Below are 23,546 nucleotides of genomic sequence, written 5' to 3' on the forward strand. Positions count from 1 at the left end.
ACCTTTTTGTCAGATGTTGCTATGGTATACTGAGGTAACATTACAAGCATTTCATAAGTGTCAAAGGCTTTTATTGACAATTACATTAACTTTATGCAAAGAGTAAAGAAGACCTCTGCAATTCGCCCTGGCATGCTGTCAATCAACTTCTGGGCCACATACTAACTGATGCCCATTCTTGCCTAATTAATGATTGGAGTTTGTCAGAATTTGTGGGTGTTTGTTTGTCCACCCGCCTCTTGAGGATTGACCACAAGTTCTCAATGGGATTAAGGTCTGGGGTTTCCTGGCCAAGGACCCAAAATTTTGATGGTTTAATCCCCGAGCCACTTAGTTATCACTTTTGCCTTAGGGCAAGGTGCTCCATCATGCTGGAAAAGGTATTGTTCATCACCAAACTGTTCTTGGATGGTTGGGAGAAGTTGCTCTTGGAGAATGTTTTGGTACCATTCTTTATTCATGGCTGTGTTCCTAGGCAAATTGTGAATGAGCCCACTCCCTTGGCTGAGAAGTAACCCCACACATGAATGGTCTCAGGATGCTTTACTGTTAGCATGACACAGGACTGATGGTAGCGCTCATCTTTCCTTCTCCAGACAAGCGTTTTTCCAGATGCCCCAAACAATCTGAATGGGGATTCATCAGAGAAAATGACTTTACCCCAGCCCTCAGCAGTCCAATCCCTGTATCTTTTGCAGAATATCAGTCTGTCCCTGATGTTTTTTCCTGGAGAGAAGTGGCTTCTTTGCTGGCCTTCTTGATACTAGGCCATTCTCCAAAAGTCTTTGCCTCACTGTGCATGCAGATGCACTCACACCTGCCTGCTGCCATTCCTGAGCAACCTCTGCAATGGTGGTGCCCCAATCCCACAGCTGAATCAACTTTAGGAGACGAACCTGGTGCTTGCTGGACATTCTTGGGTGCCCTGAAGCCTTCTTCACAACTATTGAACCTCGGTACTTGAAGTTCTTGATCATCCGATAAATGGTTGATTTAGGTGCAATCTTACTAGAAGCAATATCCTTGCCTGTGAAACCTTTTTTGTGCAAAGCAATGATGACTGCACGTGTTTCCTTGTAGGTAACCATGGTTAACAGAGGAAGAACAATGATTTCAAGCACCACCCTCCTTTTAAAGCTTCCAGTCTGTTATTCTAACTCAATCAGCATGACAGAGTGATCTCCAGCCTTGTCCTCACCAATACTCTCACCTGTGTTAACGAGAGAATCACTGACCTGCTGTCAGCTGGTCCTTTTTTGGCAGTGCTGAAATGCAGTGGAAATTTTGTTTTTGGGATAAAGTTCATTGTCATGGCAAAGAGGGACTTTGAAATTAATTGCATTTCATCTGATCACTCTTCATGACATTCTGGAGTGTATGTAAATTGCCATCATAAAAACTGAGGCAGCAGACTTTGTGAAAAATAATATTTGTGTCATTCTCAAAACTTTTGGCCATGACTGTATGTATCTGACAAGAGTGAATTAAACGTGTTATCAGATCTCATAAGGCATAGTAAACTTATAGCAAGCAGCTTCCATGGGTTCTGGATGGTAAAATTTTTTAAAAAGGTCAGTACATTTGTGTCTAAGAAAAATAAACAAAAAAATAAAAACCAGTTGCACCGTATGCCCTGGGTCCATGTGGTTGTAATATTACAACCTACAAGTACCCACATTGAATGTGTTAAGTACAAAAAACAAACAAAAACAAAGCCACACACAGGAAGTGAAATGTAGATAAATGTATTTATTTCACAGATAGGGGGCAGTCTGCACAAACACCACACCCAACACATGTAATACAGGGGCCCGGGCAGGTAGGGAATAAACAGGATAGATGACAAACTGCTTAATCCACCAGCAGACTGTTGTTCACAGCTGGATAATGTTCAAAGAAAGCCTGCAAAAAATCAAGCAATGGATTATTAACACCAAGAAAATAGATACAGAGTAATATAATCAGTAACCCTCCGGAAATAAAATACCCTAGAACACAAACGAATCTTATGTCTGTATTTATTACTACCTAGTCTGTCCCTGTTTTATGTATGTCCTGTTTTCCCTACTTTATGGCACTGCGGAGCACTGCGGCTCCTTATAAATCTACGATAATAATAATAATGGCTAATACGGTATATCACAGTGTTGGGATTGATGATAAAATAATAAGCGTTGAGGAAATCAGTGACCTATACAAGGGGAGAAATTTGTGTTGATAATGAATGCTGCGGTAATTACATAATTGCTGTTTATAAGGATATAATTAGCATGTGCCTGAACAACTATTAATGATTTGCATAGATGTAATTTGCAACACAGACACTATGCATGGAAAGAATGGGAAGAAAGCTGGAAGGGTTAGAGATTTATTTATTGATTGAGGCGGTAGAAGTATGCAACCGGTGGTTCTCCAGCTGTTTTGGAACTACAAGTCCCAGCATACAATGGACATGCTGAGACCTGTTGTTCCACTCCAGCCGGACAGCTTCAGGATGCCTAGGCCTGGTGTACACTAATAACAGTTCAACATTTATGTCCCTCTGATAACTTGTTTGCTTGGAGAGAGCGGAAAAGCAGAGAGAGCGACGAGGACCAGAGACGCTTATACCCAAGAGATAGAACAGACGAGATGAGTGGGGGTGGGCTCAGGTATCCATGGTTACCATTATATCATCTCATAGGCCAATACATAGCTATTACTCATAAGAGATGTCCTGGTTTTGCCATAGCAACCACTAGACTAACCTACTGATGTCTGCTGCTGCCATGGCAACTACCCATTGACTTCAAGGCCAGTGTAGGTTGCCATGGCAGCAGCCAATGAGGTAAGAGCACACACACAATTAGAAGCCCGTACACACGACCCAATTGAATCACACGTGTGAAATGAATCTTGAATACACAATGATATGAATGTACACAAACAAGAAAACACACAGTGACATGATCATAATACAATTCTATTACACTGTATACAGACATAGGACACTACACCTCCAACATGACCTGACCCCTGGACATGATCATAATACAATTCTATTACACTCTATACAGACATAGGACACTACACCCCCAACATGACTTGATCACTGGACATGATCATAATACAATTCTATTACACTGTATACAGACATAGGACACTACACCCCCAACATGACCTGACCACTGGACATGATCATAATACAATTCTATTACACTCTATACAGACATAGGACACTACACCTCCAACATGACCTGACCACTGGACATGATCATAATACAATTCTATTACACTGTATACAGACAAAGGACACTACACCCCCAACATGACCTGACCACTGGACATGATCATAATACAATTCTATTACACTGTATACAGACAAAGGACACTACACCCCCAACATGACCTGACCACTGGACATGATCATAATACAATTCTATTACACTCTATACAGACATAGGACACTACACCCCCAACATGACCTGATCACTGGACATGATCATAATACAGTTCTATTACACTCTATACAGACATAGGACACTACACCCCCAACATGACCTGATCACTGGACATGATCATAATACAATTCTATTACACTCTATACAGACATAGGACACTACACCCCCAACATGACCTGACCACTGGACATGATCATAATACAATTCTATTACACTGTATACAGACATAGGACACTACACCCCCAACATGACCTGACCACTGGACATGATCATAATACAATTCTATTACACTGTATACAGACATAGGACACTACACCCCCAACATGACCTGACCACTGGACATGATCATAATACAATTCTATTACACTGTATACAGACATAGGACACTACACCCCCAACATGACCTGACCACTGGACATGATCATAATACTATTATATTACACTCTATACAGACATAGGACACTACACCCCCAACATGACCTGACCACTGGACATGATCATAATACAATTCTATTACACTCTATACAGACATAGGACACTACACTCCCAACATGACCTGATCACTGGACATGATCATAATACAATTCTATTACACTCTATACAGACATAGGACACTACACTCCCAACATGACCTGATCACTGGACATGATCATAATACAATTCTATTACACTGTATACAGACATAGGACACTACATCCCCAACATGACCTGACCACTGGACATGATCATAATACAATTCTATTACACTCTATAAAGACATAGAACACTACACTCCCAACATGACCTGACCACTGGACATGATCATAATACAATTCTATTACACTGTATACAGACATAGGACACTACATCCCCAACATGACCTGACCACTGGACATGATCATAATACAATTCTATTACACTCTATACAGACATAGGACACTACACCCCCAACATGACCTGACCACTGGACATGATAATAATACAATTCTATTACACTGTATACAGACATAGGACACTACATCCCCAACATGACCTGACCACTGGACATGATAATAATACAATTCTATTACACTGTATACAGACATAGGACACTACATCCCCAACATGACCTGACCACTGGACATGATCATAATACAATTCTATTACACTCTATACAGACATAGGACACTACACCCCCAACATGACCTGACCACTGGACATGATCATAATACTATTATATTACACTCTATACAGACATAGGACACTACACCCCCAACATGACCTGACCACTGGACATGATCATAATACAATTCTATTACACTCTATACAGACATAGGACACTACACTCCCAACATGACCTGATCACTGGACATGATCATAATACAATTCTATTACACTCTATACAGACATAGGACACTACACTCCCAACATGACCTGATCACTGGACATGATCATAATACAATTCTATTACACTGTATACAGACATAGGACACTACATCCCCAACATGACCTGACCACTGGACATGATCATAATACAATTCTATTACACTCTATACAGACATAGAACACTACACTCCCAACATGACCTGATCACTGGACATGATCATAATACAGTTCTATTACACTCTATACAGACATAGGAAACTACACCCCCAACATGACCTGACCACTGGACATGATCATAATACAATTCTATTACACTCTATACAGACATAGGACACTACACCCCCAACATGACCTGACCACTGGACATGATCATAATACAGTGCTATTACACTGTATACAGACATAGGACACTACATCCCCAACAAGACCTGACCACTGGACATGATCATAATACAATTCTATTTTAAACCAAGATTTTATATCTCCGACAAACCTTAACATACACATCATGCAGAATAAGAATAGTGATACTTTTCAACTATCCCAATATATACTAAGAGAAAACAGATCCCGCACAGCCAAAAAAAGAGATTAAAAGCACGTCTCGTGCATTTACCGCTTAGATAAACAACTTATCTTTGGAGATAGAAAGTAATGAGGAAATTGTGATGTGTTGAAATGAAGTTTCACATTTGTGAACATTTGATCATTATTGATATATTACACTTTTAATATGTTACACTATATATATATATATATAAGTTTTTGTTCTTGAGTTCTGGACTCTTCAAATCAACTGGCAGAATGAATTGGAGAATATGGAGGACACTGCATTCACCTTTTATGTTCCTGCTATAATCATTTAATCATAACACGCAGTATATATTGTGGTTCCAATCAAATATTTTATTTCTCCCTATGAATTTGGAGAAAATCTTCAGAAAAGCCTTTTTATACCTTTTCAGTACTGGTTCAGCTCAGCATCGTCTGGTGAAGATGTATGTAAAATTATTTCCCCGCCATCCCATAACATCAGCACTAAAAACACATCTGTACAACGCCTCAAATGTTATTTCTAAACACAGGTTCTGGAGCGCCCTCTAGTGACCAAGTCACCCACACACAGCGTTACCTGGAAGAGATTGGAGGTCTGCAGGACCCCGGATGTGCAGCACATCTCTCTCAGCGAGTGCATCGACAGCTGCGGGGAACCCAGGTCCAGCACCCGGAGGCCCAGCTTACTAGACAGGATTGGCCCAATGGTCGTGCCGCAGGGCACATCATTTCTCACCATGAATTCCTGGGGTTAAAAAAGACATACGGTACCTTCAGTTACAAAAGAAATATGTTGGCGGTATAGACTCTAGCAAACCACCACAAAACGCAGCGTGCTAAACAGAAGTGACACATTACAGATATCCAGACATTACCATACGTAAAACATGGAACCGTAATATCAAACACAAAAGAAGTCATCGATACGACTGTATGACATTACCTGTAACGGGACCCCCACGCGTCCAGCTATCTCCCTCACCACAGCCTCAGTCACGGCCGTGGACGCGTAACGTTGGTTGCTGTTCACTTTGATGACAGGTCCCTGACGAAGACAAAGAGACTCTTAAACGCGAGAAGAATTTGTACATTGTGCGCAGTCAGTGCGTGAAGTTCTTACAGCCGGGAAACTGCAGAACACCCCGCAAAATGAAGACGTTAAATGGGCCATAGAACAGGTGGGCGGGGACCACAAACAAAAAAAAACCTTTGATGGTAAAGATAACACCAAGTAGACTTACCTTGTGGAATAGAGGCCTGTGGTTCTCCTCATGTTTATCCCTGTAGAACAAACACTTTACTGTACAAATCACCATATACACGTGGAATTCTGAGTCAACAAGTCCAAGGTAAACGTTTACAGCATGTTTTAATGTCCTGCAAATAAGTCACTCCTTAGGACTCTGGCGCTAATCATGAGAAGGTATCGTGCATACCGCCGCTCTTCGGAATGGAGAATTAGTATGAGACTTAACCAGCGAGTAATACCACCAATTCACAATAATATATACCAAAGGCTGTATTACTAAGCTGAAAAATATATTTGAAATAACTGATATGCTCTGTCGCTCATCTGCAATATATTGCCAAGCTGTCAAATGCACTGTGTGGATTGTCATACAGTACTGTCACAGCAGCTTGACTGACTGCAGTCTAAACTTTTTGACTTGAACCCAAATGCCATTACCAGGGGCTTCAGCTGGATGGTGTGGAGGCAATACTTTAATGTTTAACAGAGCAGCAGGGGAATTGAAAATTAACACTGAAAAATGCATTTTACCTTTTTTTTTTAGCTTATGTGAAAATTTACGTTTTAGGGTTCAGTGGTCCACATAACACTTATCAGGGGACTGCCATATGAATAAAGCAAGTGGTACACTGGCGAGTTGCGTCATGAGACTAGTGTTGCAGCAACAAATCACTTCTGTGTTTTGTCTGTAACTCTGTGATTTGGCACTTGTATTTTTTTTTGTTTTGTTTTTACAAACATTCAGCCACTTCCTGTTGACCAATGGCACCTTTCAGTGCAGGCAATGGGAGCAAAATCTAGCACAATCTACAAATCGGTAACAAGCAGCAACACTTATAACTGTCAGTGTAGTCAACTCCATCTGTTACAACCCGGAAGATAAATCACTGGTTTAGCTCAGTCCTGTCCATCACTGGTAAATACATCTATTATAACTGTCCATTTTATTACACATTGTTAGCATAAAAAAGGAGTAACTTTGCACCTGGGCACAACCATGTTGCATCGGAGGAGGAGGTAAAATTAAAATGTGGCAATGGATTTATAGTTGAGGTAGGACATGTCCTAGATTAACTTTTAAATTCAGTGTAAAAATAAAGCTATCGAGTATTTGTGTGCTACATGAAAAACAGCCATTATTTAACTTATGTGCAAAATAATAAACTAATTTGCACCCCTTGCATTGTAACATGGTTTTGTCCAGGAGATCATATACTCTTTTTTTTTTTTTTTTTGCCTTACGTTCCTTAGTACTCAGTGGTCCATTGACTTTAAACATTGATCAGTAAGAGATGTATCCACATCTCATGGCTCATCTTTAGTGTTCTATATCTTGAGAACTGGAATCATGCAATGTATGAAGCTTCTGAATACCCTCTGACCCCCTGAATAATTATAAATGTGTCTGTACTAGTTCTATATTAATATCAAATTTAAATTTGCTGTGATGCTGCCGTCTTAAGAGAAATTAATTGTTGTAGGTATCCATCCCCCCCCTCTCCCCCAGGCAGATTTGCAGCTGTCAGTTCCCTGTATAATCTCCTCTGCTGATCATCGTGGAGGCAGCCATTATGCAACTGAACCAATATTCATTATTTCACAAGGAGACAGAGACATCACGGAGGCGAGATAATGTAGTGGAGCCTCAGAGACATCTCTCTTCCCTAGCGAATGGATGAGCTGCGTTCTCACAAACATGGCTGCCTCCACACATAGGCGACAGGACCACGCACACGGACGGAGCAGGGCACGCAGCCTCTCTTACATGTAGTTAGGGTGCACGGCGTGAGCCATGTCTGCACTGATCATAAAGGATTTGGGCACAGACTCCTCGAAGGAGGTGAGGTTCTGGTGGGTGCTGGAAATGCGCCGTAGGATCAGCTCCGTCAGAAGAGATCCCGCCCCGTGAGCGCTCTCCGATCCCACCTGACGGAAGAGATGTAGGAGACAGAAAAATGACTTTAAAGATATGGGGCATATGCTGATCATTAATTATTTTTTTGCTCTTCAATTTTTCTTATACTATAATTAAACAGTACAAAAATAAACATTAATAGAAAAGTAACATTTAAATTTAAACAGTCCTAGATCAGAGTTTTAATAAAACAGCAGCTGAGTAGCTGTAGTAGCTGAGCAATTACCGTAGGATCTAGTACATGTTACACGTTATATCCAGATAATAGAACGACTTTATATCCTAGCTCTCGCGTCTAAGCTCTTTTGTATTTGTTCAGTAAATCTGTTATAAACTGACCACGCAAAGAGCAATTACATTGGGCTGTTTGGTCGTTGCTGTGCAGACCCGAGAATGAAGCCCTCATTAAATCCACTCAGGGTCGGTCAGACGGATAATGCTGGAGTATCCGATTGGCGAATGACCCGTGACCTGTGCGTGTGGTCAATCTTCCACATTTGGCAATACAATAGCAGTCAGGTTACCTTGAGAATTGCATTTATGCAACATCCCTGCAGGGAGACCACATTGGGCTTCTAAAACCCCACTAATAAAAACATATACACATACACACATATAAAACCACACTGGTGCATTTAAAATAAGGGGTTATAGAGTGTTGGTGCTGTTAAAGTCAGATTTATAATAATAATACAATTTATTGTGTGCAAACTGGTTTGCAATATTATTATACTGTATGTAATATTGTTATTATACAAATTGTTTATTTGGCAATGGCTATAAAATACTATGAAAATGATATGAACTATTTAACCTTTGAAATGGCTGATGGATATTTATTAGAATATAGATCCGTGTTGGCGATTCATCAACCGCTTTGCAGCATGTGACCTCTGTGATGACATCATTCTGTTTAGACACACCCACTAGTGTTAGAAGTTTATAAACTGGCCTGCAACCAAACCTGAGTCTCCCTGTCTGCCGGGAAAATGAAGGAGCAGGTTGTATGCAAACCGTGCCGTGTCTTTTACTGTTTGCTGTAACTGAAAGTGCAACAAGTAAATATCTTTTCACTACAAAATCTACAATTGGTGTGGACAATATAGGAATCCAAAGTGGAGACAGATCTGGTTGTGAACATTCACACCCAACAGTGGAATCTGCCAACTTGTGGGCATCTTAAAATAGATGCACCAAAACAAAATCCCAAACCTATCGCTGTTTTGGCCGGATACTCTAATGACCAGACTTGCACAGGCGTTGAATGGCCGTATGATTTGTAGACTTTTCCAGAGCATTTTGACCTTTGCTAAAAGGTTTTTGTCACAGCCGCTGAGGGTTAAGCATTGTATTACTGTACACTCAGGTCATTTATAGAGTCTGACTGTCACATATTTCCCGTGCTCTGAGGCGCAGCAGCTGTTCTAGTTTGTACGATCTCCCCTCTGCACCTGTTCCCGCCCGTCCCCGTGTTGTGTATAGTGCAGAGTGTGTCTCGTGTCACGTTGGACCTGTTGTCGATGTCTCATTCCCCCATAGGCAGATGTCAGCCGCGCCCCCAGAATATCTCACCTCCTCGTTGTCGTACAGAGTGATCATCCGGACGTTGGGGTCATTGGTGAGGGAGCTTGGTGAGTCACAGGAGCCAAGGAGAGCCTGCCGAGAGGAGAGACGAGAAGGATTGTGTAGGAGACATGGACAGAAAGGACAAAGATAGGGCGTTAGTGATAGGAGGTGACACGTCCCCGCGGGAAAAATACAGCCAATCGCTCCAGATCAGCCACGTTCTAAACCTGGCTTAAGGTTATATAATGAAAATATGGTTTTCAAATATGATGCATAATAATTATATTGCACAGTTCTTTTGTATTTTAATAGAAAATAAGAAACTTAAATTGATGGCTTTGTTCATCCCTTGTAGGATTTTTAACGGAGGGCAACACCTTCATTTACACTGCCCAGAGATTTCGTAACAAAATGCTTCCGAGTATTTATTTTTCTTTTAATTAATAAAGTTTTAGAAATTTGATAAGTACCGGTAGTTTTAAATGGCGCTCGTCGCAGCAATGGGAGTACCCCTGGTTCAATAGATGAAAATAAGAGAAACGCTCTAAAGTCAAACAATTAATCTTGTACTTCGTCACAGTGAGCCCAGTCGTCTCCTAGGAGGCAAAAGGTCGTCTTATCCTTGCCGTGATTTATTCTGTACCGTAGTCACACGGGCACCCCGACCTGACAGCAGCCTGGTAAAAATATACCGCCCAGGAGGGGGACACAGGATTTAACTAGTTCTTTACACATAACGGGCTCAGGGTCTATTTAAAAGCACAGTATCTGCATTGCAGATGAGGACGATGAAAGGGTAGCGGTGTCCTTGAGACCAGAATATCAATTCTGCACAAAGCAACTGGAAATCAAACACCTTCATGCCCCAGGGTTATGACTGGTCCTGCACATAGGACAACAAAGAGTTAATTTTCTGCATCGCGCAAGAAGAACGGTTCTCTGAAAGGAACGGAATCTGCATATATACCTGGAAACATGCAATCTCCTTCCCTCATTTACAGTCCATCTACTTTATCCTTGTACTAAATTACATTAACTAGTTCATGTGAGACTGGCAGTACGGAGTCTAATACTCCATCATAGACATATATCGATATCAGGGGAGGGCGGACAAACTTAAGCCCTAGGGGTGGGGGGGGGGGAGGGGCGGCAAGACTCAGCCTAATAGGAACATTTTCAAGGAAAAAAATTGCAGGTGGCCTAGTGATCAAGCCCAAGGTAGCCCACTATGGGACCGGCCTATGGGCCAATGCTCCCCAGCCCATGATCGATATACAATGTGTGTCCTTCCTTGGAATATAGACACAGGAAAGATTTCATTAAATATTTCTCATCTTCACTTCATATATCACCAGTTCTATCCAGTATTACAACGGAGATTAAAAATATACATATATCTACTCACAATAATACTTTGCTATTTTTAGAATGACTCATTACCCAGCGCAGTAAAATCATTGTACTGTGAATAACTGAATGCAGATGAAGTCTACGCTGCCCTAGGATAGAGGGTACAAATATCTGCTCCGTTCCTCTATACGCCAACAATCTCATCCATTCACCTTCCAGCAATCCCGAGACAGATCAGGTGTCCCCCGCTCCCCATGTCCGCTCCTAGCGTCTGGATCTAATTTACATAATCACCAGAAAGATTAGGCTACAAGTAAATGACGTGTATCAGGCACCCACCTGTAGGGCACAATAGCAGCTGTGCAGATTATCCAGGCGGGGTCCAAAGATAAACTCCTCATAGGCGCCACCTAAAGTCTGATAGAGAGATGTGACCTTTAGCACAAGTGTGTCGGTCGTATGTATCGCTTTGACGTTGGCCTGTTGGCGTCGGACGTGGGATTGTGTCTAGCAGAATGTATCACACACCATACAAAAGTGTGACGTTGTTCTGTAACTCAGTTTCGGTAAACAATGTCTGTGCTCAGGTCATCAATGTGTATTTCAGTCTAAGTGGTGTGTAAGCGTGATCTAAGGGAGTATGTGACTTACCACAGGTTGCGGGTCTATAATATACAGACTTATCAGGTCGTGTATAAGTGTGACATTTTGTATCTCTTCCCATCTTTCATGTACAACTGTGATAGATCATAATAACCATATAACCAAAGTTGAATACATTGGAGAGTTTGGAAAAATCCTACTCAGAAGAGCCAATTGAATTCGTCCGTGTTATTCTGGGAATAACGCGGCCTGCACACTATTACCGTTACTACGGTAAAAGTGCGCAGAATTACAGTCAGTACGGTAATCTTAACGCTGAATTTTGCTCACAGCCCTCAGGGCAGCGAGCAAAGATCTGGGTTAAAATTACAGCATTAACGGTAATACTTTTAGCGCCTCGTTATTCCTAGAATAACGTGGCGGAATTAAATCAGAATAGCTCAGTACAACAGTTTGTGCAATTGTAGTATGTGGTCTGACATCTGCGCGAGTGTGTATGTGTAACATTGTAACTTCAGGCTGTGTGTCAGTGTCAGACATCGTGTAAATCGCTAGCGTGAAGTGACGTACCGCTGGCTGCGTGTCTGTCAGACAAAGCTCCATCTCCAGGATTTGATCAGGTTTGACCCCGAGCCTGTCGCACAGTAAGCTGACCAGCAGGGGGTGATGTCGCTCAGTCTGGTGGGAGAAGAGTACAGTGATCACCTCTCCGAGGGGAGTTCAAATACAGAGGAAATAAGAAACACAATTACAGCCCCTCTGGCCCCAAATTCGCACACGTCAGACCAGATAAAAGGCCAGACAGCCTCACCTGGTTCTGGGCCCCTGCGGCAGCGTGACAAGATGTCCCCGAATCCACAGGCTCTTTCTCCAAACCTTCTTGTATGGCAGAAGCGAGAATGGGAACGCTGCAATAATAAATATAGTGAGGGCAGAGAACCTGGAGACCGAGGGTACAGGAGATCAGACGTGACCACAGTCCACACTCACAGGTGCTGCTCTGAATTGGGCCCAAAGCTCTCGTTCACGTTCCTCTGCAGGTGGATGGCCAAGTGGGGAATTCGGAGGATCGGACGCTCCACGTAAACCAAGCGATGCTGCAGGCGGTGCCCGTCCTGAGATGGAGAACCAAAGGGTGCGACCGATTGGTTATACGGTTGACTACAAGGTCATGAACTATAAATGCGAAACGTTTTCTGTTCCGTCACCCACTCACACTGGATTCTACCTGCAACGCTCAGTGGCGCCACCTACAGGTGGACTGAAGCAATATATATCTAAAATCAGGACAACACTTCACTATGAACCAGCGACCTCACCGAATAACAGAGAAACCAGTGACATTGAGGAACATTATGTCTCAGACATGTCACTGGCATCTAGTGCATCACTAAGCTGTACATCCATCATTATTGGTTACCATATTTATTTTTTTGTAAGCTTCGTCTTTTGGTATTTCAAATGCATATTACTTATCTGTGGTTATCTACAGATTAAAGATGTGTCTTCTTACAGCTGGATTCTATCATTTCTTTTGGCAGTCATTTGCTTACAAACCGGTGCTCCTAACCACCAAGCTGATACTTTTATCCTATTTGCTCTTTAAGAGAGAAAGACTAAAATCTTATCAGGGTGTAAGATCATCCCTAGAATTGTGCGTGTTTTATGTACTGCGTCCTACATTAGCAAACAAAATAGCAGCAGAGCTAAATTAAAAAAGGGCCAAAGTTCTAGTCTAGGGGGAGGGTTAGTGGGTAAGAGGCTGTGTACATATGTGTAAGGTGCGCATTGGATTTAAATGGTGTAATGAAAAGGGCTCGGTAACTAGGAAATTTATGCATCAAAGTTTCATCACCTTAACAATCACCCTGCCAGCCACAGTCAGATCTCGGTCAAACCAGGTGCTCCAAATTCCTCCACCGTAACACTCCACCCCGACCTGGAGGTATCCGGCCTGACCGCGGCGAGATCGGCGCTTAACCTGCAGCAACAAGACACACGACAGAAAGGACTTATACGGAATGTTGCAAAATACATAGAAAACACATGTTAGAAAGAAAACAAAGACAAGAAATCCTAAATAAGAGGGAAATCTCTTACCCTCAGACAGGGGCTGTCCGTATGGGCTCCAATAATTGTAAATCCGTTCCCCTGCTGGTAATGGCCTCCCACAGCAAATGCCACCAAGGTAGAGTAATTACGGGTCACAAAGTACTGCACGGAGATCAGAGTCAGTACATAAGCCCCACTGAATGATGCCGCTAATTACAGTCACTGGGCTCAGTATTTGTACCTTGTGGTTAGGTTTGATGTCCCAGTGATCGGCTTCCTTCAGCTCCTGAAATCCTGCTTGTAAAAGGCGGCTCTTACACTCCTCGACCACTGTGGGGGGGAGCAAGAACAGAGAACAGTCAAAAGTTTTCGTGCTAGATTTACTAAACTGCGGGTTTGGAAAAGTGGAGATGTTGCCTATAGCAACCAATCAGATTCTAGCTGTCATTAATTTACTGCATTCTACAAAATGACAGCTAGAATCTGATTGGTTGCTATAGTCAACATCTCCACTTTTGCAAATCCGCAGTTTAGTAAATATACTCTGTACTCAAAGAATGCACTAGTCATAAAAACTGAGCAATTGGTTTTCACCATAACGGCATCTACATATATGAAAAATGGGAGGTTGGACCATATCTTTAGGTAGTAAATATATGCCATGTAATATATGTAATGCAAAGTTAGCAGTTAGGAAAGACAACTTTATGTAGTAAAAAAGTTCCTGTCCTTTGACTCCATTTCAACTTTTGCATTTTATTTTTCTTACTATTTATTGCTACATAAGCAGTTATAACTGTCTAGTTAGCAATTTCCAATAGTTAAAACACTAATAGACATTAATCCGGAGACTTTAGCAGCCAAGTTCCTCCTTATCACGCAGCTGTGCAAGTAATATGGTACAAGGTTCATAGCCATGTATTAGAGAACTGTGAGCGAGGCCAAAGAACAATTTGAATCTCGCCTTTGAGAAGCAAGGGGGACATAATGAGAGAGGAGACAGGGTATAACGTACCCTGATCTGTTACATAGCTAAACATTGGCTGGCCAGGTACAAGTTTGAATTTCTTTCCCCTGATTGCCAGGGGAAATACTGTACCCAGAGCCAGACCGCTATAGATGGGTCCCACGATGCATACATTACCATGATACGGAGAGACGCCGCGGTTCAGGAACTTCAGAAATTCCTTGGCGGCTGCTTGAGCGGCTTCCCGTGTCCCCTTCATAGCGGCAACCTGTAAGAGAAGTTAAAGAAACAAAGTCACACTTAATGTGCTGTGTATGTCTACTGTACATGAAACACAAACTCAAGTTCTCTTCTGAGAGCAGGAGATAGTGTGTGGTTGGCACAAGTCCTGAATAATGACTCACAACAAGCAGCTCAGCTATCAATACAAACACAGCTCAATTCCACGGAAATACACGGGAGCTTTAGGGCTGGGAGCAGTTTACATTATACAACCCTATTTGTTGACGGTTAATTGTATCAGACTCATAGGGGGAAATTTAGTAACGGTTCCTTCTTTTGTTGGGTTTAGAAACCGTCGCCCGTCGACGGCCATTTTGCCCTCCAAGCCGCAGAATTTACTATCCAGTGGGTGGGAGGGTGAAAACTTAAACTGCAGGCGGTTTCATGCTAAAGCGCTGGTTTTTAAAATATGCTTTTATCTTGGATGGTTTTCTATTGTCTCTGTAACGACCACACAAGCAGTATAGAAGCCTGGCCACGTTCTCATTATCTCCGATAGGGATCCGAGAGGGGATCTGAAAAGAGTTTTTGGCAAGAAGTTCTAGTTCACTAGTGATTTCAAACAGGTGTCTTGGGTTTTCTTTATGTATTGTTCCTGATATTTGTCATTATATTAGGGAATAGAGAAGGGACAGGGGGCCAAATGACCATTAGCCAGGCAGCATAGACCAAGACAGGAAGGAATATTAGGTTTTCACACTATGGAAATTGAGTGGCAATATCCAAGATTATTACGTGCTATGAACAAATTTTGGGGGTCCTAGCAGCCTAGACCCCAAAAAAACAAAAACGCCCACCATTTGTAACTGAATACACCAGCTATGAGGAGCCACGGGAGACAATCTACGGCATAACTGTGCAGGACACCGACCGGCAGTCGTCCCAGCAACAGGCTGGTGACTGCAGCAATGAATTTACCCATAAAAGGGAATCTATTGATTGATTCTTTTTAGAAATATCAAGACAATGTAAACAGGCTGACACGTAATATAGGGTATGTGTATGCCGTTTTTATTTCACAGTATAAACATAGGTACCAAGCTTCAGAAAATAATATATTTCTTTTCCTGTGGTTCGATCAACAGGTTCATCACAAAAGCCAAAGGGCCATCAGCCATCGCCCCTGGCAGACGGAAATGAGGAGGCAGCAGGTAAGTCCACCGCAAAGAGAAAATCATTGTTATGTTAATACTGTTATTGTATTAACCTCATTTGCTACAAAGAAAAAAAGATAAACATTTGTGGACAAACATGAAAAGTTACATAAATTGTGATCCAAAATACATTCTTACACATATGATTTCACTTACAGGAATCTCACAGCAACACGACGCCTATCTTGTGCAACAGAAACTGCTCATGATGTTGATAATCCTGAAGAGTCAGAGAAAGACGCTCTGGAATCTGCTCCTCATGCACCAGCTGAAACGCAGCCATGACCAGGACGCCACCAACGGGCCATGTAATAGGCATGTCTGCAGCCTGACCAGGACGCCACTTCTCCACCACCAACGGGCCATGTAATAGGCATGTCCGCAGCCTGACCAGGACGCCACTTCTCCACCACCAACGGGCCATGTAATAGGCATGTCCGCAGCCTGACCAGGACGCCACTTCTCCACCACCAACTGACCATGTAATAGGCATGTCCACAGCCTGACCAGGACGCCACTTCTCCACCACCAACTGACCATGTAATAGGCATGTCCACAGCCTGACCAGGACGCCACTTCTCCACCACCAACGGGCCATATAATATGCATGTCTGCAGCCTGACCAGGACGCCACTTCTCCACCACCAACGGGCCATGTAATAGGCATGTCCGCAGCCTGACCAGGACGCCACTTCTCCACCACCAACGGGCCATGTAATAGGCATGTCCGCAGCCTGACCAGGACGCCACTTCTCCACCACCAACGGGCCATGTAATAGGCATGTCCGCAGCCTGACCAGGACGCCACTTCTCCACCACCAACTGACCATGTAATAGGCATGTCCACAGCCTGACCAGGACGCCACTTCTCCACCACCAACTGACCATGTAATAGGCATGTCCACAGCCTGACCAGGACGCCACTTCTCCACCACCAACGGGCCATATAATATGCATGTCTGCAGCCTGACCAGGACGCCACTTCTCCACCACCATTGGGCCATGTAATAGGCATGTCCGCAGCCTGACCAGGACGCCACTTCTCCACCACCAACGGGCCATGTAATAGGCATGTCCGCAGCCTGACCAGGACGCCACTTCTCCACCACCAACGGGCCATGTAATAGGCATGTCCGCAGCCTGACCAGGACGCCACTTCTCCACCACCAACGGACCATTTAATAGACATGTCCGCAGCCTGACCAGGACGCCACTTCTCCACCACCAACGGGCTATGTAATAGGCATGTCCACAGCCTGACCAGGAAGCCACTTCTCCACCACCAACGGGCCATGTAATAGACATGTCCGCAGCCTGACCAGGACGCCACTTCTCCACCACCAACGGGCCATGTAATAGGCATGTCTGCAGCCTGACCAGGACGCCACTTCTCCACCACCAATGGACCAAGTAATAGGCATGTCTGCAGCCTGACCAGGAGGCCACTTCTTCACCACCAACGGGCCATATAATATGCATGTCCACAGCCTGACCAGGACGCCACTTCTCCACCACCAACGGGCCATGTAATAAGCATGTCTGCACCCTGACCAGGACGCCACTTATCCACCACCAACGGGCCATGTAATAGGCATGTCCTCAGCCTGACCAGGACGCCACTTCTCCACTACCAACGGGCCATGTAATAGGCATGGCAGCAGTTCTTGATTAATTTAGGGGCACAGAAAGAATTTATGGAATGCCAAACTCAACAAATGAGGTACATCTGTCATCACATAGAAAGGGAGTTTAGATACCTCTCAATTCACAACAATGCTCAAAATTACCTAGCAAATACAATGGAAGGCCAGATAATAATTTAGTGCAAATGACAGCTCCACACTAATTGCCTGTCATTCAGGGAATTAAATGCCAATTTTGTACTAGTGGCTGCCCAATTACACCAGGGTTTAATTTCTCGGCTACCAGGTTTACTTAATATTTTTGTGTTTTTGGTTCAACATAAAATTAAACAGACCAATCAAATTACGTTTGTAATTAATATCTTAATATTGCACCAACATACCCTAAACTTCGGTTAGGAATTGCTGCAGTACAGCTGACAATATGTTACACTACATGTACCAGGATAAGAGTGGCAGATAATGAAGCCACAGTACCCTCCTCACAAATGTGCAATGCTATAAAATAAATAGACACAAGTTATTTATTATGTGTTGTGTTTTTTAAGAAACACTTACATGAGAAATAGGTGTCACGGAGTCTCTGTCTGACCTGGATCCCCCATCGGTATTCTCCAAATCAGCTGATGGTGCATGGACCCCTGCCTCCTTACTGTCTACTGCTATAAGCAAAGACCTATTCTGATGTAATGCAACATTGTGCAAGAGACATCAAGCAACTGCAAGGTAGGCCACTTTTGCAGGAGCACCGGGAAGCAGAGCCTGAACCAAATCATATTCTGTCCCACCCCTAGCGGTTATACGTGTCTCATGATATTTGTGCTGTGCAGGAATCTGTGTGTTCAACAGAGGTGTCATTAGCCAGGAGCAACACCCATATCCTGAATCACCTAAAATGACACAAAGCACTCATCTTACATTTAGTAAACATATATTGTAATGGGCACATATACAAAGTAATGCTTGTTTTACATACCAGGTAGCCATCCCGCCGTCATTTTCTCACTTTCTTTGCACGGAGGACTGACTGGCACTTAGGGGGTTTACAGTTGCCCAGAAACCCCCCAATCACGGTCCAAAACTTTACTCAAAGCCTGTTCATCTGCAGTTCTCACAGCATTTCATCTCCCTATCCGCGATTTGTGAATCAGTACTTCAGCCGCAGCACTGGCTCTACATCCGCGCCAGCTTCTGATAGGCCGTTCTGATGATTGGTTCTCGGACAGCCGAATCCTTTGGTCACACTGATGATCATGTGATCCCACAGGAAGAGAGACACGTTGGAGACAAGTGCAGTGAGGCAGAGGGAGATGCGTCTTCTCCACGGTAAGTACCTCAGTGTGTGATGGAGAACAGTGTGGAAAGCAGAACTAGCCCGGTCAGATACACCTCTGTCATTGCATTACATTGTGAATAGTCATTGGACTTTATATATTATTCATTAAATTATATTTTAGAAAAAATATATACTACACCATAGATTTATTAAGCCACATGAAGCATGTACATATGATTTCACATATATATTTTGCAGAAATAAATTCGAGAGTGTGAAAGTTATTGCAGCTAGTGGGCAATTCTGACTACTTTACAGTCATATAGGATCCTGGATTTAATAACTAAATTACGTGTAGTCAGTGGGCAATTGTTTTAAAAGAGAAATTTACATTATATGTTCAAAATCTAAAATCTAAACAAATATAAAAGCAAATGCATATGTTAAATTCAATTTATTAAAAGGGAATAAAGAAAAGATGCATCAAGGCCACAGTCCTGACTCTGTAACGGTTGAAACGGAGCTGGTGCGAACGCCCGGCGGCACAAGCTCCTCCCACCTAATTGATGGTTTGCTGATCTGAGCAGCTCGAGCGGTGAATCGTACTATGTGAAATGTTAAACCTGGCTCGTTTACTTACAGAAATATATATATATATATATATATAGAGCTTGCCTATCCTTATCTTATTATACATACCAATTAAATATATAAATGAAAACAAATACGGGGCAGTGAGAGGATTAATTACATGGAAGAGGAAGGGTGGGAAATGGGGGAGTTGGAGGTTTTGTGACTTAGGGCTAGAATTACTAAACGGTGGGTTTGAAAGAGTGGAGATGTTGCCTATAGCAACCAATCATATTCTAGCTGTCATTTTGTAGAAAGTACTAAATAAATGAAAGCCAGAATCTGATTGGTTGCTATAGGCAACATCTCCACTTTTTCAAACCCGCAGTTTAGTAAATATACCCCTTAGTCCCCATGTCCTGACAGTTGGGAGGTATTTCCCACTAACTATTTAGTGCACTTAGGTCTTGAGAAAAGTGCCCTGGAGATGCCAGCTGTGTGATACCGACCACTTGTGAGCACAGATTGAAATTTTTTTCTTTATTTCAAAATCAATACTAGCTTTGCTCTTCTGTAATTCTTATACATATATATATATATATAACTATGTCATGGAAGTTCGAAAAAAGAGATCGGTTTCCTTCAGATGGTGCACTGACCTCCTATAATTACTACTTAATTACTTGGCCTCTATTCTCCTGGAAATAAGTCTAAAAAAAAAATACTTTATTATTCATCAATTAAAGTCCTTAAAAATAAAGAGACAGCGAATATTAAAACCAATATCGTGCTCTGTGCAGTGAGCTTGTACAAAATAGTGACTTAAAACTCACTTCATCCCACAATGAATTTGTATAATAATAATGGTCCTTATTGGAATATATTTTGAGGTATCTTAGATATAGTTAACTTTTGATTTATAATTTTATTATCCCTAATTACTAATGACTCCAATAATAAAGGGTCATTAAAACTGAAGAAGCTTCATAAATCTCAGTTAGTGCTCATTCGCTATTCTATTACCACTATACCAGTGTTGGCTGACCTGTGACACGCCAGGTGTTGTGCAACTACAAGTCCCAGCATGCTTTGCCAATATATAACAGCTTATTGCTGGAAGGGTATGCTGGGACTTGTAGTTTCACAACACCTGGAGTGTCACAGGTTAGCCAACATTGCACTATACCGTTAGTGTGGGTTGTCTATTAGTGATACTCAGTACAGTTTATAATGCAATGTATTAGTTATTCTGTGCACTGGATCAGATTACTGTAGTGGTGTATATTATTATAGTTTTAGATAGTTATGCTTATATAAGCAATGCATTATGCTACATAGCTCCTATATTTGGCAGCAAGCAATAATCTCAGAAGCATGCTGCATGTATGCATAGTAACAATTACAACGAATAATAAAAACTGATTGCAATGTAAGCATATAATATGTGCATTTCATATTAGCCATGATTTACTGTTGATTCCTATGCAGCACTGTGCACATAAAGCATATTACTAATGTAGTGTGTCAGGTTATATATAAGATATAGGAGATGCACAGCTCAGTAGAACTCACCTGCATAGTGTGTGTGTAGTCTGTGCTGTGTGTGATTTCTGTGTACAATGCACACACTTCCTATACGGGAACACCCAATAGAAGTTTACTCTGCTGATAGAGACTGCAACCCTGCGTGAGAGACATCTGGGGGATAGGAGGGTGCATTGCACATTGCATTACAAAATAAAACTGAAAGTAGCCTCAGAATTTGCTGGAGCTCCGTTACTACCAGAGAATTTACCCCTGTACTGAAAAATGGTTTTACCTGCAGCCTCATGCATTTATCCCCAGTGACTTCGAGATATCCTTATAATTAATACTAGGGGTGCATTGTCCCAATAGCAGCATTTTGCACTCTGCAACCACTTTAGCTCATAATTCCAGTTAAACAAACTGATAGGTAACAGTTACAGTTCAAATGACTATTGTATAACATATCGCTTTGCTGTGAATAATATTGCCTTTGCAAGTGACGTTTAGCATTGTACTTGTTTATATTATATATTACTATTATTATGTTCTACTGAGCAGGGAGAATGTTCACAACAAGTAAATATCATTAATACGTTTATTACAGCAAAGAGAAAAAAAATATTTTTGAATGTATCATATAATATTTTAGATTAAAAATTGAAAACATGGTATAGATCAGATTTTGCTGTTAATGGAATATACCCACTTATATGTTTTCCCATTTTCTGCAATATGTTGCTGTTATTGAATGCATTTACATGACACATACAATTATTATTAATATTTTTCTTTTTCTTTTTTTCAGGTCTCACGTGTTTAACATGCAAAACAAAAATACACGTAAACAGGTCAGTATTTTTTAAGGTAAATAATCACATTACGTGATATGTGTGTCACTGCGTCCACCAGCTTTATGCTGAGCATGCCATTTTTTATTGTTAAATTATCATTGGTCAGTTTCTGCAATGAAAACTAAAACAAAAGTGTTCACTGCATTCTACTGCCCCATCATTGGTCCTGCTTCATGCCAATCAAACATATCCCACCAATGAGTCTCCACATATAAGCTGCACAGTCCTCTGCCTTACCTTGGGTGACCTGTCACATGTCCCTGTATCTACCCCCCCCCCCCCCCCCCCATCACTGTTGTATGATTGGTGTACATATTTCAATATCCTTTTATCCTCCAACCCACTGCGCCACGACTTACATAACCCTTCGCTCCTGCCATGGTGATTCCTTATTCTGTTTGGTGTTGACCTACATATTCCAGATGGTGACGAGCGGCTCGGTCACAGAGCCACAGTCCCTCTAGCTGTACTGCCATCCACGTATCCATGTACCGTGCCTCAAACACTACGGCAGACGGGCATCTTGTTGGTACATATTGGCCCCATTCCTTATCTCCCGCAAAATCCTGCGACTGCCTTTAATACTTCACCTGTTCCGTGAACCCTAAAACATTCCGTAGTTAACCTTACACAAACGACCTCTGCTTTTGTCTGCTGTGGTTACAATTCCAGAGTACAACCGAATAGCAGAACTTATTTTACTGTAAATAAAATCTACTCCCATTAGACTAAATTGCTACGACTGGCACATTTGACGCCACTGCCCTGTAACTATTACTGCTGAATGTGATGTTGTCTAAATGACACAGGTCAATGACCACCCAGCAGTATATAGTCTTTCTAACTAACGCTTAATATATAACACAAGGACGGGTGGTATACAAGTTACTAGAGTAGATGTTAGCACAGACTTCTGTGGTTAGTGGGTCAAGGTAATTAGAGGGGTACCGTTACCTGTATGTCCGTGTAGCCGCCCTCCTCCCAGCCTCTCTTGCCCAGGCGAAGCAGTTTAAGGTTGCCCCCAGCTGACATCTCCACTCAGTACTGACTCTCTTGCAGGCTGCGCACAGTGTTTGCTTGGGTATGTGCGTGTCACTGTGTGTGTGTGTGCATGCATGCGTGTGTAAATGTGGGCTCCACACAGAGGCGGGAGAGAAAGAGGGGGGGCCAGCAAGGATTAGTGAGGTGCGGCCGGGGACAAA

General features: G+C 42.3%; 1 protein-coding gene across 2 annotated transcripts; it reads right to left on the reverse strand.

Annotated features, from left to right (window-relative positions):
• Positions 1-1,729: 1,729 nt before the first annotated feature.
• DNPEP (aspartyl aminopeptidase) lies at positions 1,730-23,467 on the reverse strand. 2 transcript variants are annotated; one of them, XM_075181006.1, is made up of 15 exons: positions 23,299-23,467; positions 15,219-15,309; positions 14,316-14,404; positions 14,123-14,236; positions 13,878-14,003; positions 13,013-13,137; positions 12,834-12,930; positions 12,593-12,700; positions 11,759-11,836; positions 10,076-10,159; positions 8,354-8,514; positions 6,581-6,620; positions 6,283-6,384; positions 5,917-6,084; positions 1,730-1,902 (listed from the first exon to the last, which is right to left on the reverse strand). In XM_075181006.1, exons 1-15 carry the CDS (start codon positions 23,374-23,376, stop codon positions 1,852-1,854), a joined length of 1,512 nt encoding a protein of 503 aa, XP_075037107.1. In that variant the 5' UTR covers positions 23,377-23,467; the 3' UTR covers positions 1,730-1,851. The 2 variants fall into 2 exon arrangements, with proteins under 2 accessions (XP_075037107.1, XP_075037108.1); XM_075181007.1 differs by lacking the exon at positions 23,299-23,467 and adding an exon at positions 21,539-21,643.
• Between the last annotated feature and the right edge of the window lie 79 nt (positions 23,468-23,546).

This window comes from Mixophyes fleayi, chromosome 7 (genome assembly GCF_038048845.1).
Source record: "Mixophyes fleayi isolate aMixFle1 chromosome 7, aMixFle1.hap1, whole genome shotgun sequence".
Classification (NCBI taxonomy): Eukaryota; Metazoa; Chordata; class Amphibia; order Anura; family Limnodynastidae; genus Mixophyes; species Mixophyes fleayi.

What these genes read in the sequence shown, in the direction of transcription:
- DNPEP (XM_075181006.1), bottom strand. Translation starts at nt 23,376, where the DNA reads ATGTCAGCTGGGGGCAACCTTAAACTGCTTCGCCTGGGCAAGAGAGGC. An exon ending in GCCGTGCACCCTAACTACAT is followed by an intron (nt 6,621 to 8,353) that starts GTAAGAGAGGCT and finishes TTTGTTCTACAG; the next exon opens with GGATAAACATGAGGAGAACC. An exon ending in GCGTGGGGGTCCCGTTACAG is followed by an intron (nt 6,085 to 6,282) that starts GTAATGTCATAC and finishes TTTTAACCCCAG; the next exon opens with GAATTCATGGTGAGAAATGA.